Genomic DNA, 17,012 nt, shown 5'->3' on the forward strand with positions numbered 1-17,012 from the left:
TGGTAAACAAATACTGACACTCTGTACAACAAAACTTTTCCCATGACATCTTCTGTACCACGATCTCAAGGAACATGTCTCCTACTATTTATTCCTTCATTTCTTCAGCATTCTTTCTTTCAGGTTACATCTATATGTGGACTCTTTCTAAAGGATTTTGACATGACTGTCTTTCATTTTGGAATAGCACACAGCCAGTTACAGTAGCATGAGCATCAGTGGTATTCATTTTCTTGGAAATCCATTCTTAGCTTCCAAAGAGCGACTGCTTCATACCATACCAACATCCTCCCCCTTCCAACCTTTCGGTAACTATGACACTGCTGTTTGACCTGACTACACAATGATCCAAGGGCTCTTGAACACAAAAATACACTAGCTAACTCTACTAGTCCTCTCTTTCCTAGATACAGGAGAAAAATCTCATAAGAAAAACAAGCTATATTAAAAAAATCTGCATTTTGTATCAAAAGAAAAATCTCCTATGTAAATTAAAATGTAAAAAAACAATATCACAAACAATAGGAAAATAAATACTTTGTGGCCCCTGATCCTATGAAATTATCAAATAAAAGAAGCCTGAAAGAGGATTTTGCACTTGAGTTAACACAAACTAATGTTTTTCCTAAATTTTATGCTTGTGGAATCAGCTGATGAAAATAAAAAGATTTTATTTTAGAAAAAAAATCAATCCTAATTCAATAACAATCCTAATGCTAAATTAAATTATATCGGAAAAATAGGGCGGAGTTCACAGTAACAAAGTTGCAGCCTGACATAAGTAACAAAGTTGCAATGCTTTCCAGCTCTTTGACACAATATTTTGGTCATCTTACTGGTATAGTTATTTGCTTATTGAGTCCAAACAGAACAGAACACAAAATATACCACATGTTCTGAGTAAATTCATCAAGAGACTAGAGATTTAGGAGAACAGTTTAGGCTGAAGAGTTCATCAGTTATGTAAGGACCTGTCAGGTGTGAGACCTTCAGTTTCTAAACTACAATGAAGAAATGAAAAACAAAGAAATATGAAAACAGAAATGTACAATCAAGGGCTAGAAGGGGCAACCTACTTCACTGAACTTGTGCAAGGCTTTAATTGGAGTGCTTTATGTACGTATAGGACATGTGCTATGGTTTTGGCGTATTTTTGATTTAAATGGAAAAAATGCACTTGGCCATTTTTAATGGACTGCACAGCTACTCATACTAACCCTGTGATGCCACATATATTTGAAATAAAACACTGCATCCCAAAGATGCACCTGTGCTTTTATTACATGAAAAATAAAAGGAGTCAAATTTGCCTGACTGTATTTAAGTGTGTGTAGTAGGTTTGGTGGCATCAGAATGAGGGAATGGAAAAGAAAATTATATCCAAAAACAGTATTAAATATTGCTCAATTTTTAAAAATTGCTATTTAAAATTTCTGACAGTAATGGTAGTTTTTCTCTAGAAGTATTCAATGACCTGTGACATACAAAACCCTTTTAGAAATAGTGCAATGAAATGGAGTCTTTAATAATAGAAAATAGAATCAGAAACTCTCCCCCCAACCTTTTTTTTTTTTTTTAAATCTGTGAAAAAATTTAACTTACCAAGCAGACCTGTCCCCAGTAGAGGGTTAAGTAGCTGTGGCACCACAGAGTTATTGTTGAGTTTAGCTGGACCAGATGTATTCCCAGCATTATTAGATATGTTCAGCAATGTTTCTGCCATTGACACCACTGCTGTCCCACCAAGTGTTGAGACAGACAGTGCTGTCACTGCTGATGATGTAGTGGTTGTGGTAGTGGTTGCCTGGGAGGAGGTTGCTATGGATATCTCTGGATGATTAGCAGTGTTGCCCGATGCGGAGTTCAGGACACCTCCCAACAGTTGGGGATTTAAGGCCATTAATCCTGAGGCCCCAGTGACAGCTGGGAGGAGCAAGGGGTTAGAAGTAGTGTCAGTGCCTGTAAAGCTTGGTATAGGGTTCCCCAGGGGGTTGGTTAAGAGGGTCTCTGCTCTGTTGCTGTCTGACTGATTGCTTGGCAAATGGTCTGGTGGGGCTGTCATCTGTGTTACTGAGGGTAAAGGGCTATTTTGCTGTTGTAACAAATCTGAGATGGTCAAATTGAAAGATGGTAGGGGAAGCATGGCAGCTGCTTGGGCTTGATTCTGAAGTAGGGCTGCTAGAAGCTGAAAATGAGCAGGTTGTAATACCTGCCCATCCATGTCACTGGAGAGAAAAGCTAGTGCAGCATTTACACTTGGGTTGAGCAAACCTAAAGGGTTGAGTATGACCTCAGACTTGCCTTCTCCTGCTGAAGGCTGTAGTATATTTAATAGATTCTGGTTTAAGAGATGTTGTTGATTCACTGGCAAAGAGATAGGTAGAGAATTGAGAAGGTTTGGATTCAAAGAATGCGGAAGATTGTTGTTTGAAGAGCAGTTCTGTGGAAAGTGAAGTGTGTGTTCGTGGCCAACAAAAGGGAAATCACTCCCAATGGGCAGCTGGCTCGGAAGTGGGTTTCCAGTTGCAGTAGTGACTATAACACCATCCTGAAGAACGGATGTTGTCTTTGTGATGGCAGGTTGGCTGGTTCCAGCTATGGCTATGGAAGATGATGGTCCTGAACCCCCTGTAACACAAAACAATGCATATAGTAATAATGTTTATTGAAGGACAAATACTATCATCATTGCAACGATAACTAGACTCATCCAAATTTAGCTATATTCAACACTCAGATGAAGAAAATTCAAACAGCATGTCTTTCATTATTAAAAAACATTAAAATCAATTTGCAATGAATTATTTCAGACACTACACAGAAATGCCATTGCCACATCACAACTGGAATCCTGCTTGAATGAAAAACTTACGTTTCTTTTCAAACTCCTTCAGCAGAGAATTGTGTAAGAGGATTTCATTATTTTATTAAATATATTTTGGATTAGTCTAGGACTGAAAACTACCCATTTGTTACTATGTTCAGTCTTGAACCCACACCATATCCACTACTAAAATGATCAGCGATGGCCTTAAAACCTAATGGTAAAGAGTATGGTCCCAAGATTAGATCCATGAATCCTGGCTCCTAGTTTCCTGATTCTGTTCCCAACTCTGCCACTGTATTGCTTTTTCCATAAGTAAAATGATCAGAACATTTCCCATCTCAGAGTATGTTTTGTGAATTATTGTTTCTAAAATATCAATTCTGTCATCTTTGGAGGTAAGTATTATTAATTATTATTACTATTATTATTATTGTGACATTTAACTGTCAAGTCTAGAAAACGTTAAAGCCAAATACAAGTTGCCAAGGAAAACAACAGAAGTTTTCTTGAAGGAAAAGGTAAAGTCATTTGGGTGGCCTGGATGAATCCTTTGCTTAGAGTGGCAGAGAAGTCCAAAGCTTCCCTGCTGAGTGGATTTACAATAAAGGCTGTTATTTATTCAAGACTGGTTATTCTTTTTCTGTTTCTGCATATCTGTCTATCAGCCTTAAACAATGTTGAACTTTACAAATAAATGATCTGTTTTCCTCTACTTGAAGGAGATTTCTTATTAGAATTGACAGTAGCTGTACACAAAAGATGTGTGTCAGAGGAGCAGGAGAAATAAAACAGAATGTAACCACCTTCGAACCATACTTTTCAAGCTTATATGGTTGTAGCATACATGATGTAGCATATTTTAAGGACTTTCCAGGGCTAGAAATAAGTTACTTGCATTTCACTGGAAAGCAGGGAAATTTCCTTTTCTAATAGCATAAAACTCCAATTTCTAGCTCTGATGTGTCAGGTAGATATTGGTATCTATTAGTAGTGCAGGACTGAATGGTGAACGAGAAAAAACAATTACCCATCTTTTGAAACGGTTGTTCTTCAAGATGTGTTGCTCATGCATGTAGGCACGCATGCGCCCAGGTGTGTGGTCGCTGCAGACTTTTGCTTTAGTGCAGGGGACCTCAAACTTCATTGCACTGCAACCCCCTTCTGATAACAAAAATTCCTACATGACCCCACAAGAGGGGATCGAAGCCTGAGCCCGCCCCAGGTGGGGTTGGGGCAAAGCCAAAGCCCAAGGGCTTCAGCTCTAGGTGGGGGGCCTGTAACTGGAGCCTTGTCACCCATGGCTGAAACCTTTGGGCTGAAACCTGGTGGTGGGGCTCAAACTTCAGCCCCGGGCCCCAGAAAGTCTAACGCCAGCCCTGGCAACCCCATTAAAATGGGGTCACGACCTACTTTGGGGTCCTGACCCACAGTTTGAGAACTGCTGCCTTAGTGGTATCCGTAGGTACGCTCTGAAGTGCCATGCTCATGCGGAAGTATATCAGGTGCCACCAGCCCTGCATCCTCTCAGTTCCTTCTTGCCGACAACTCTGACAGAGGGGCAGGAGGGCGGGTAATGGAATGGACATGGGCAATACATCTCGAAGAATAATAGTTACAAAGGTGGGTAATTGTTTTTTCTTCTTTGAGTGCTTGCTCGTGTCGATTCCATTGTAGGTTACTCACAAGCAGAATACCTGGAGGTGGGCTCGGAGTTCATGGTCTTGTAGACTGGAGTACTGCTCTGAAACAGAGGGTGGAAGGCTGAAATGGCAGCAAGGTGTACCTTGACCAAAGATAGCGACAGCCCCTGGAGCTTAAGGTGCAGCAAATAGTCAAGGATGTCCTGCAGTGGGGCCTCTTCCTCATGAATGCAGAGATCTGAGGCCCAACATGAGTACCACTTCCACTTTGCAATGTAGGTAGCCCTGGTGGAGGGTTTCCTGCTGGACACCAGCGGAACACTGGCATTCTTCCCCACTTAGCCACCCAGCAGCCAGACGGTCAAGTGCAGCACTGCCAGGTTTGGATGGAGTAGAGCACTGTGGTTCTAGGACACGAGATCCAGCCAAAGAGGCAGCTGCAGGGGGGTGGGTGCCAAAAGACTCAGTAGCATGCCAAACCAGTGTTGATGAGGCCACGCTGAGGCTTTGCGGATGACCGTCACTTTGTCTTGCTTTACTTTTAGCAGGATCTTATGGATTAACGGTATCAGCAGGAAGGTGTACATTAGTGCTCTCGACCACAGCATCAGGAAGGCTTCCAACAGGTGGCCCTTGTCTCTGCCCAGCAGAGAACAGAACACGTGGTACTTTCTGTTCTGCCTGGATGCGAACAGGTTCACCCAGGGAGTTCCACACCTGTGGAAATCTAGGCTGACCACCTCTGAAACTGCCCTTAATTAGCCAGTCGTCAAAATACAGGACGATCTGGACCCCTCGACGCCTCAGGAAAGCCACCATCAGCGCCATGCATTTTGTGAATACCCTGGGCCAAGTACAGGCCAAAGGGTGAACTGGAAGTGGCACCCAGCCACTATGAAATGCATGTGTCCTGGGAATATGGAGATATGAAAGTAAGAATCCTTTAAGTCAAGAGAGGCGTACCTTCTCCCCGCCCCCGAGTTCCCCCCGGAACTAGGGAAGGGATGATGAAGGCCAGGAAGAGCATGTGGAACTTCCAACTTCTTGAGAGACTCGTTAAGGCCCCGCAGGTCCAGAATGGGTCTGAGGCCCTCTTTTGCCTTCGGGATTAGGAAGTAGCAGGAGTAGAATCCTCTTCCTTCTATGTCTCGAGGAATCTCTTCCACAGCTCCCAAACTTAGGTGCTTCTCAACCTCCTGAATGAGGAGTTGCTTGTGAGATGGGTCCTTGAAGAAGGATGGGGAAGTGGAGGGATGGGAGGGAGGAGTGGCCAGAAATTGCAGGGTGTAGCCCCGAGCCACTATGTCCAGGACCCAGCAGTCCAACATAACCCATAACCAGGTCAAGTGGTAGGGGAAAAGGCTGTTGAGGAAAAAAAGGAAAGGATCCGGGCAGCTGACTGATATGTCGTTCCCGAGTGCACCCTCAAAATGAGCACTTCTGGCTCCCGGGTGCTTCTTTGGGTCAGGATGTGCAGAAGACCAGGACGACGAAGGGTGGCGGCAGCTGAACCCGACGTCACGTTTCCTTAGAGGCCCTTGTTGAGGCTCCCATTACCGAGATGGTGGAGGAGGCCGGAATGGCTGTCTCAACACCTGAGAAGTGTGCATCCCCAGAGAGTGGAAGGTTGTCTGTGTGTCTTTCAGGCCATGTGGATGCGTATCTGTTTGATCAGAGAACAGGCAGACACCGTCAAATGGGAGGTCCTGAATAGAGCCCTGCATGCCCTGGGACAGGCCAGCGGTCTGGAGCCAGGAACTGCGCTGCATAACCACCACCAAGGCGACCATCCGGGCAGCTGAATCGTCCATGTCCCAGCCCATTTGGAGGGAGCACTCCTGGGCCATCTCCTTGAACTTGAGGAGAGAATCCCACAACTTATAGCGAATCAAGAGGGCCTGATGGTTTACCACCCGAAACTAGAGCTGGCTGTAGAATAAATTTTGTGACCAAACAAAACCAGTCTCTTGGCCTCCTTATTTTTATGGGTGGAACTGGTGGGACCCCATTTGTCCCTCTGATTGGCAGCTGAGATGACCAATGATCCTGGTGGTGGATGGGTGTACAAGTACTCAAACCCTTTTGCAGGGATGAAGTACTTGTTTTCTGTCCTCTTAGAGGTGGGCGGGATGGAAGATGGGGTTTGTCAGATGGTTTTGGCAACATTCAGGACCTCCTTGTGTACCGGGAGCATGACATGAGCTGGGGAGAACACAGAGAGCACATAAAACAATGTATTTGACTACTCCTCCATCTCCTCCATCTTGAGGCCCAGGTTGGAAGCCACCCTGCGGAGCAGCGCCTGATACTCCCTAAAATCATCTGGCGGACTAGCTTTTGAGGGGCCTGCCAACACCTCATCCGGAGAGGAGGAGGATGATTGGATGACCAGGGCAGGTATGGCAGTGTCCTCACCCATCAGAGAGGACCTTGGGGTGGATACTGGCTCCTCACTCGCAGTGGCTGCTAGAGTATCCTGCACCAAACCCGGTGCTGTCAATGCCATGGGTGCTGACTTTGGCATGCCTGGCGACTGAGGGCTGGTGGGAGTGGGACAATGGCATGATGGGAACAGCCTAGGCATTCCAATAAGGTCATAGGGTTGGCCACTGGCTCAGCTGCCAGATTGGCACCAATGCCACAGACACGCCCTCTGGAGCCCAATCACGATGCTGTCCAGGCAAGGGGCTGAACTGTGCCTCCGAGCTGAAACGGTCATCATCCTCCGGTGAACAAGGTCAGGCTGTGGAGGCTTGGGTCTGGCAGCTCACTGTTGCCGCCGGTGACTGGTGCTGGGAATGATCCGATCGGTGTCGGAAGCAGGGCGAGTGGTGCCATGTCAGGGAGTGACCTCAAGGTCTCAGCAACAGTGACCAACAACGCGATGAAGACGGGTGCCAGGGAGATCGTCAACCCCTGGCCCAAAGACAGGGATCAGGAGGGCGGTGATGATGACTCACAGCAGCGAGCCAGAGACCTGGGCCGACGTGGAGACCAAGAACATGGCAACCTAGGGCTCTGTCTTGGCTCCGGAGACCAGTGGCGCTCACTTGTTTTGTGTGAGGCCTTGCTGGTGGGCTTGCCCTCAAGGGGAGCCTTAGGGTACATCTACACTACGGGATTAGTCCGATTTTACATAAACCGGTTTTGTAAAACAGATTGTATAAAGTCGAGTGCATGTGGCCAAACTAAGCACATTAATTCGGTGGTGTGCGTCCATGGTCCGAGACTAGCGTCGATTTCCGGAGCGTTGCACTGTGGGTAGCTATTCCATAGCTATCCCATAGTTCCTGCAGTCTCCCCTGCCCCTTGGAATTCTGGGTTGAGATCCCAGTGCCTGATAGGGCAAAAATCATTATCATGGGTGGTTCTGGGTAAATGTTGTCACTCATTCCTTCCTCTGGGAAAACAACGGCAGACAATCATTTCGTGCCCTTTTTTCCTGGATTGCCCTTGCAGACGCCATAGCATGGCAACCATGGAACCTGTTCAGCTTTTTTTTTTTTTACTGTCACCGTATGTGTACTGGATGCCGCTGACAGAAGCGTTACTGCAGCGCTACACAGCAGCATTTGTTTGCTTTTGCATGATAGCAGAGACGGTTATCAGTCATTCTGTACCGTCTGCTGCCATTGTAAATTGGCAATAAGATGACAGTTATCTGTCATTCTGTACTGTCTGCTGCTATCATGGCTGCCCCTGGCTGAGGTCGGCCGGGGGCGCAAAGGCAAAAATGGGAATGACTCCCCGAGTCAATCCCTCCTTTACGTTTTCTAAAAATAGAGTCAGCCCTGCCTAGAATATGGGGCAAGTGTACTAGAGAACCAGTGTATCAGAGAGTACAGCTGCTCCGTGCCAGATCCCGCAGAAATGATGAGCTGCATGTCATTCATGGGGGGTGCCCCTGCAACAACCCCACCCGTTGCTTCCCTCCTCCTCCAACCTTCCTGGGCTACCGTGGCAGTGTCCCCCGCATGTGTGTCATGAAGTTGTTAAAGAATGCAGGAATAAGAAACAGTGACTTGTTAGTGAGATAAAATGAGAGGGAGGCAGCCTCCCACTGCTATGACAGTCCAGGCAGGACATTAAGTGGTGCGGGGGAGGGGAGCCCAGTATCCCGCTGCTATGATAGTCCAGGGCAGTACAGAATCTTTTCTTTACACATGAAAGGGAGGGGCCTGATGGAGCTCAGCCCCTAGTTGCTATGATGAGGACGGTTACCAGCCGTTCGGTACCATCTACTGGGAATGACCAGGAATCATTCCTATTTTTACCCAGGCTCCCCCCGGCAAGCCTCACCTGAGGCCAGCCGGGAGCACTCATGGGCTGATGGTGATGACGGATAGCAGTTATATTGTACCCTCTGCCACCGGGGAGGGGAGAAGAGCAGATACTGCTCTTCACTGCTGCAGCATCGCGTCTACCACCGGCATTCAGTAGACATAGGGTGATATTGAAAAAAGTCAAGAAATGATTTGTTTCCTTTTTGTTTCACGTGGGGGGGAGAGGGAGTAAATTGACGAGCTATACCCTGAACCATGCCGGACAATGTGTTTGAACCTACAGGCACTGGGAGCTCAGCCAAGAATGCAAATAGTTTTCGGAGACTGCTGTGGATTGTGGGATAGCTGGAGTCCTCAGTACCCCCTCCCTCCCTCCATGAGCGTCCATTTGATTCTTTGGCTTTCCGTTACGCTTGTCATGCAGCACTGTGCAGCCTGGAGATTTTTGGCATTTCGTCTTCTGTAACGGAGCTCTGCTAGAACGGATTTGTCTCCTCATACAGCGATCAGATCCAGTATCTCCCGTATGGTCCATGCTGAGCTCTTTTTGGATTTGGGACTGCATCGCCACCCATGCTGATCACAGCTCCACGCTGGGCAAACAAGAAATGTAATTCAAAAGTTGGCGGGGCTTTTCCTGTTTACCTGGCCACTACATCCTAGTTCAGATTGCTGTCCAGAGTGGTCACAGTGGTGCACTGCGGGATACTGCCCGGAGGCCAATACCGTCGATTTGCGGCCACACTAACCCTAATCCGATATGGTAATACCAATTTTAGCACTACTCCTCTCGTTGGGGAGGACTACAGAAATCGATTTAAAGAGCCCTTTATATCGATATAAAGGGCCTCGCAGTGTGGACGGGTGCGGCGTTAAATCGGTTTAACGCTGCTAAAATCAGTTTAAATGCGTAGTGTAGACCAGGCCTCAGTTAGTTCCATTGCCGCATGTGGTGCTGACTGCGGCAGAGGCACTCTTCTAGCTCACCAGGTGCCAGGGGCACAGAGGGCGCTGACTGCGCTGTTTGCTTGGGCCCTTTATTGCTTCCTGGAGTCAGTGGCAGGTCCTTTCGGTGGAAGGAACTCCCCAGGGCTGAGCCCTTTTGTGGGGCCAGAGTGGGTGTAAGGCCCGAGCAGGGTCCTTTGCCCAGTGCCCCTTGGTCAGGCTTGCTCAGTGGTATCTTCTTCTTCGGCACTGGCGAAGGGGATACACTATGCACCAAAGTTGATGCTCTGGGTGCCGGTTCAGGCCGTGATGACTCTGAAGATGGGTGCAGGGCAGCCTGCATCTGGCGGGTCCTGAGGTGTATGTCACGCTCTCTTTGTGTCTGAGGATGAAAGTTCTGGCAGATGCAACAGCGCTCCTTTATGTGGAATTCCCCAAGGCACTGTGGACAACTCTTATGTGAGTCACAAACAGGCATGGGCCTGTTAAACAAAGAGCAGGGCTTGAAAGCTGGAGAACAGGGCATGCCCTGCCTGGGGCAAAATCCCTGCCGGGACACTATCTAACTAAATGCTTAACATGTACTTAACAACTAACTAACAAATGATTAAACTATTTACAGCTAGAAGCATAAGGCTAAGCTAGAAGAGAAACCGCTGACCACTTGCAAAGCAAGGGACAGAGGTGCTCCAACTGACCATCCTGGGTGGTAAAATGGAACTCAGAGGTGCCAGGCCGAAGGCAGCTGATATAAGCTGATGCATGAGTGCGGCACTCCAGAGGGTGCCACAGCTGACCCTATGGATACTGCTAAGGCAAAAGTTCCTGACGACCCCACACGCAGGCACGCACACATCTACAATGGAATCAACATGAGCAAGCACTTAAAGAAGAAATTTCATATTTTGAAAAAAGGAAGAAGTTATTTTTTTTTAAATGTCAAGTATTTAATGCTGCTCAGAGGGTGAGAATATTAGAAGCAGTCCTGAAGGCCAGGCTAAGAAATACTACAAGAAAGACATTCTCACATGGTTCTCTTTTAATAGCAGAACCTATCAACATAGGAACAGCCATACTGCTTCAGACCAAAGGTCCATCTAGCCCAATATTCTGTCTTCTGACAGTGGCTGATGTCAGGTGCCTCAGAGGGAATTAACAGACCAGGCTATGATCAAGTGATCATCCTGTCACCCATTCCCAGCTTCTGGCAAACGGAGACTAGGGACACCATCCCTGCCCATCCTGGCTAATAGCCATTGATGGACCTATCCTCCATGAATGTAACTAGTTCTTTTTTGAACCCTGTTATAGTCTTGGCCTTCACAACATCTTCTAACAGAGTTCTACAGGTTGACTGTGCATTGTGTGAAGAAATACCTCCTTTTGTTTTAAACTTGCTGCCTATTAATTTCATTTGGTGACCCATAGTTCTTCTGTTATGAGAAGGAGTAAATACCACTTCCTTATTTGCTTTCTTCACACCAGTCATGATTTCATAGACTGTTATCACATCCCCCATTAGTCGTCTCTTTTCCAAGCTAGAAAGTCCCAATCTTATTAATCTCTTCTCATACAGAAGCTGTTCCATAATCATTTTTGTTGTCCTTTTCTGAAACTTTTCCAATTCTAATACATCTTGTTTGAGATGGGGCGACCACATCTGCACGCAGTATTTAAAATGTGGTCGTACTATGGATTTATATAGAGGCAATGTGATATTTTTTGTCTTATTATCTCTCTCTTTCTTAATGATTCCTAACATTCTGTTAGCTTTTTTGAGTGCACATGGAGTGGATGTTTTCAGAGAACCATTCACAATGATAGTTCTTGAGTGGTAACATCTAATTTAGACCCCATCATTGTATATGTATAGTTGGGGTTATGTTTTCCAGTGTGCATTACTGTGCATTTATCAACACTGAACTTCATCTGCCATTTTGTTGCCTGATCACTCAGTTTTGAGAGATCACTTTGTAGTAGGGCTGTCAAGTGATTTAAAAAATTAATCGCGATTAATTGCAAGACTAAAAAAATTAATCACGATTAATCAAAATTAATCGCATGTTAAACAATAATAGAATATCATTTACACATTTTTGGATGTTTTCTACATTTTCAAAAATATAATTTCAGTTACAACACAGAATACAAAGTGTACAGTGCTCACTTTTTTATTACAAATATTTGCACTGTAAAAACAAAAGAAAGTATTTTCAATTCACCTAATATAAGTACTGTAGTGCAATCTCTTTATCATGAAAGTTGAACTTACAAATGTAGAATTATGTACAAAAAAAAACTGCATTCAAAAATAAAACAATGTAAAACTTTAGTGCCTACAAATCCACTCAGTTCTACTTCGGCCAATCGCTCAGACAAACAAGTTTGGTTACATTTGCAGGAGATAATGCTGCCTGTTTCTTGTTTACAATGTCACCTGAAAGTGAGAACAGATGTTCACATGGCACTGTTGTAACTGGTGTCGCAAGATATTTACGTGCCAGATGTGCTAAGGATTCATATGTCCCTTCACCCCTCAAACACCATTTCAGAGGATATGCATCCATGCTGATGATGGGTTCTGCTCAATAATAATCCAAAGCAGAGTAGACCGATGCATGTTTATTTTAATCAGCTGAGTCTGATGTAACCAGCAGAAACTTGATTTTCTTTTTTCCTGGTTCAGGTTCTGTAGTTTCTGCGTCTGAGTGTTGCTCTTTTAAGACTTCTGAAAGCATGCTCCATACCTCATCCCTCTCATACTTTAGACAGCACTTCAGATTCTTAAACCTTGGGTCCAGTGCTGTAGCTATTTTTAGAATCATCACACCTTCTTTACATTTTGTCAGATCTGCAGTGAAACTGTTCTTAAAATGAACATGTGCTGAGTCATCATCCAAGATCGCTATGAAATATATGTTAGAATGTGGGTAAAACAGAGGAGGGGACATGCAATTCTACCCCAAGAAGTTCTGTCAGAAATTTAATTAATGCACTATTTTTTTAATGAATATCATCAGCATGGAAGCATGTCCTCCGGAATGGTGGGTCAAGCATGAAGGGGCATATGAATGATGTTTAGCATATCTAGCATGCAAAAATACTTTGCAACTCTGGCTAAAAAAGTGTCATGCGAACGCCTGTTCTCAATGTCAGGTGACACTGTAAACAAGAAGCAGGCAGCAGTATCTCCTGTAAATGTAAATGTTTATCTTAGCACTTGGCTGAACAAGAAGTAGGACTGAGTGGATCTGTAGGCTCTAAAGTTTTACGTTGTTTTGTTTTTGAGAGCAGTTATGTAAGAAAAAAAATCTACACCTGTAAGTTACACTTTCAAGATAGAGATTGCACTACAGTACTTGTATGAGGTGAATTGAAAAATAGTATTTATTTTATTTTCATTTTTACAGTGCAAATATTTGTAATAAAAATAATATAAAGTAAGCAGTGTACACTTTGTATTCTGTGTTGTAACTGAAACCAACATATTTGAAAATGTAGAAAAACATCCAAAAATATTTAATAAATGTCAATTGGTATTCTATTGTTTAACAGTGCGATTAAATTTTTTAAATTGCAGTTAACTTTTCGAGTTAATTGCGTGTTAACTGCCATTAATCGACAGCCCTACTTTGTAGCTCTTTGCAGTCTGCTTTGGGCTTAACTATCTTGAGTAGCTTTGTATCATCTGCAAATTTTGCCACCTCACTGTTTACCTCTTTTTTTGAGATCATTTATGAATATGTTGAACAGGGCTGGGCCCAGTACAGACCCCTGGGGGACAGCACTATTTACCTCTCTCCATTCCAAGAATAATTTATTCCTATCTTTTGTTTCCTATCTTTTAACCAGTAACCGATCCATGAGAGGACCTTTCCTCTTATTCCATGACAGCTTACTTTGCTTAAGAGCCTTTGATGAGGGACCTGGTCAAAGGCTTTCTGAAAATCTAAGTACACTTTATCCACCGGACCATCCTGGTCCACACGCTTGTTGACTCCCTCGTATCTATAATACTAGTGCCAAATGAAACAAAAAGCTGAGTGGACTCCTGTCCATTCCATATAAAACAAAGGGACCTTTTAAAATCAGGCTTGTGGAGAAGGAACTCACCTGGATGGGAATACAGTACATGTATGTATGTTAAAAATGTTGGCAAGATAATTAGCTCATTGAAATAATACTCTTGTTAGTATGCTTAGAAGGATTATCAGTTGAACAGCTGTACCTAGCCCCAACTCATCTTGGTACAATTTGGTATAAGGTGGATCAGTCTAGATCCCTGCACAGAACTATTTTTTTAATCCCACTCCCTGCATTGTTTCTTTCATTTTTTTCCTGATCCCACATGCAAAAACCTTAGATCCCACAAATCCCACAACAGACAGATTCCTCCATGCTACAAAAACAAACACCATCATGGTTGGTTATTTATACATATATAAAAAAGGAATTCAGGCACAATTTTTACCACTAAAAGAATAAAACAAATCTTGCTCAAACTATGTAAAAAAAACTATAGCCCCTGTTATAATAGACATCAAATCTCTTTCTATCCCTTGCTTAAAATATAGGTATTAAAATCTTTATTAAAAATGTGCTTTACATTCTTGAAATTCTATTTATCAACAAACTGACAGGAGATTTAGTGTTTTCCCACAAATTACTGCAGTCTGTCTTTTTTCCTACTCAATCCAGCCCACAACAAAAATTTTATCTGCTCCCACTATTATGGCAGCGGCTTGTGTGGGATCCACAGGATCCCAGTCCTGCTGCAGGCCTCTAGATCAGTAAATGGAACTCAAAGCATATTCACTCTACAAACTGAGCTCACTGCCACTAAGAAAATTAACTTCCGTACAAGAAATGTAAGATCACAGGTACAGAGTAGATAAAAACAGCTTTCCCCAGTTTAGTCTGGACCTCATTAATAACCCATGACACTGAAGACTCTTTAAATAGGGATTTCAAAGGCATCAAGCCTGACATGAACCTTGTGAAACAAGGGACCACGTGGAAACTGGTCTACCTTCATCACACTCATAATAAGCTGAAATAGCTATCAAAGTAACATTGAGGGAATTTCTCTTTTACCTTTTTCTTTGTTTTAAATTGAATTAAGACTGATGGGTGTCTAAATTAGTTGTTACACTCAAAAAAGATCTTGGAATCATTGTGAATAGTTCTCTGAAAACGTCTGCTCAATGTGCAGTGGCAGTCAAAAAAAAGCTAATAACATTAGGAACCATTAGGAAAGAGATAGCTAAAAAGACAGAAAACATCATGTCACTACATAATTCATGGTACATCCACACACCTTGAATACTGTGTGCAGTTCCGGACACCCCATCTCAGAAAAGATATATTAGAATTGGAAAAGATACAGAGAAGGACAACAAAAATGATTAGAGTTATGGAATAGCTTCCATAAATAAGAAAGATAAAAAAGACTGGGACTATTCAGTTTGGAAAAGAAATAACTAAGTGGGGATATAGAAAAGGTCTAAAAAAATGGTTAATGGTGTGGAGAGAATGAATAGGGAAGTGTTATTTACCTCTTCACATAAGACAAGAACCAGGGATCATGCAATGAAATTAACAGGCACCAGGTTTAAAACAAATGGAAGGAAGTATTTCTTCACACAATGCACAGTGAACCTGTGGAACTCATTGCTAGAGGATGTAGTGAAGACCAAAAGTATAACTGGGTTCAAAAAAAGAATTAGATAAGTTAATGGAGGATAGGTCTATCACTGGCTATTAATGAAGATGGCCCAGGAAGCAACCCCATCCTCTGGGTGTCACTCGAAATTGTCCTGTTCTGTTCATTCCCTTTGAAGAACCTGGCACAGGCCACAGTCGGAAGACAGGATACTGGGCTAGATCGTCTGAACCAGTATGGACATTCTTAGGTTCTTATGGTCCCTGTCTGAGGCTTTTTTCAACTCACTAATGAAAAAGCAGTAAAACATTACCACAGCATATAAGAATTTAGCTCAGATACCTATTACAGGTGTCTGCCTCAAAACCCCATTATAAATCAAAAGGATTATACCAAAAAACCCTAAGGAAAGTGAGTTTTTCTTGCCCATAGCTTTCAGGAGAGATCCAACAGTAAAGCATGCTTCCTTCCTGATCTTTCTCCAATAGGCCAGAGGGCAGGGTTTAAATACTTCCCACAGAGCCTTGCCACCCAGTAAACCTGTGCTCTTACATCTGAGAAAGAGGCTAACTGGAACTGCTTATTGAGGGCAATCTTAGCCCATTCTGATCATGTAACATGAGTCAGCAGCATGGGCCTTTTTCTTGTTTGTTTTTTTAAATGTGACCCATTTCTCTCCCAGGACTCAGTGACCATGTCCTCATTCCCACAGGTATTGTTGCAGGAAACCCTGTGACAAAGTAGTAGAGAGCCAGGAGAGTTCCTCTTGCAAACATTAAAAGGGCCTATATACACTTTAATAGTTACTGGTTTTGTTGCTGATTTAAAAATATAAATCTGCATTACATGCCTGTAATATCAATATATATATAAGTATCCTTGCATTCCTTGCATCCAATTCTACTGATATAAGTTTTTCTCACTTCAGCTGCCTTACTGTTATCTATTTGTATTATAATAGCACTGAGAAGCCCCAGCCATAGACCAGGACTCTGCTGCGCTAGGTGCTGTAGAAACACAGGACAAATAGTTCTTTCCCTGCTTTCTCTTAAGAATAAGATGGATGGATGGATAGACAGAGAGAGGGGGGAGTACAAGGTAACAATGAGACAATATTGGTCAGCATGACAGACAGCGGTTTCTGCACTCCAGCAACCTTGTTGGTATTTTGTAGGCTTCATGGTAGAGAAGAGTTTTAAGAAGAGATCTAAAGGAGGATAATGAGTTACTTTGGTTGATGATAATGGAGGAATTCCTTTAAAGCATGAGGGGCAGCATGGGAGAAAGCACAAAGGTGCTTGTTTGAAAATTTAACAAGTGGACAGTGAAGACTGGCATCAGTGGCTGATCTCACGTGAGAGCTGGTCTTTTGATACTAAATAAGAAATGATAGCTAGGGTAGGGATAGGTTGTGAAGGGCCTTTAAAGTGAAGAGAAATAGGTTAAGTTTGCTATGATAGCAAAAAGGGAGCCAACAGAGAGATGCAAAGAGAAGGTGATATGGTTAAAGAGATGGGCTAGGGAAACGATCTTTGCAGCAGCATTCTGAAATAGATACAAGTGGTTCAAGATTGCATTTGTCAAGAGGTAAGGATGTTGCAATAATGAAGATGCAACATGATGAGAGCCTGGACAAGAGTTTATATTTTGTGCAT

The 17,012-nt window shown here is 43.6% G+C and overlaps 1 protein-coding gene across 7 annotated transcripts in view; it reads right to left on the reverse strand.

Annotated features, from left to right (window-relative positions):
- The window catches only part of MBD5 (methyl-CpG binding domain protein 5), a 218,132-nt gene that overhangs the window by 44,960 nt on the left and 156,160 nt on the right, over positions 1-17,012 (reverse strand). For 6 of the 7 annotated variants that reach the window (XM_030579840.1, XM_030579839.1, XM_030579838.1 and 3 more), the window contains one exon: positions 1,603-2,628. In XM_030579840.1, the coding sequence (XP_030435700.1) occupies positions 1,603-2,628 (1,026 nt within the window). The remainder of the gene's footprint in view (positions 1-1,602; positions 2,629-17,012) is intronic. The other variant, XM_030579841.1, reaches the window with a different exon arrangement.

This window comes from Gopherus evgoodei, chromosome 11 (genome assembly GCF_007399415.2).
Source record: "Gopherus evgoodei ecotype Sinaloan lineage chromosome 11, rGopEvg1_v1.p, whole genome shotgun sequence".
NCBI classification, from domain to species: Eukaryota; Metazoa; Chordata; order Testudines; family Testudinidae; genus Gopherus; species Gopherus evgoodei.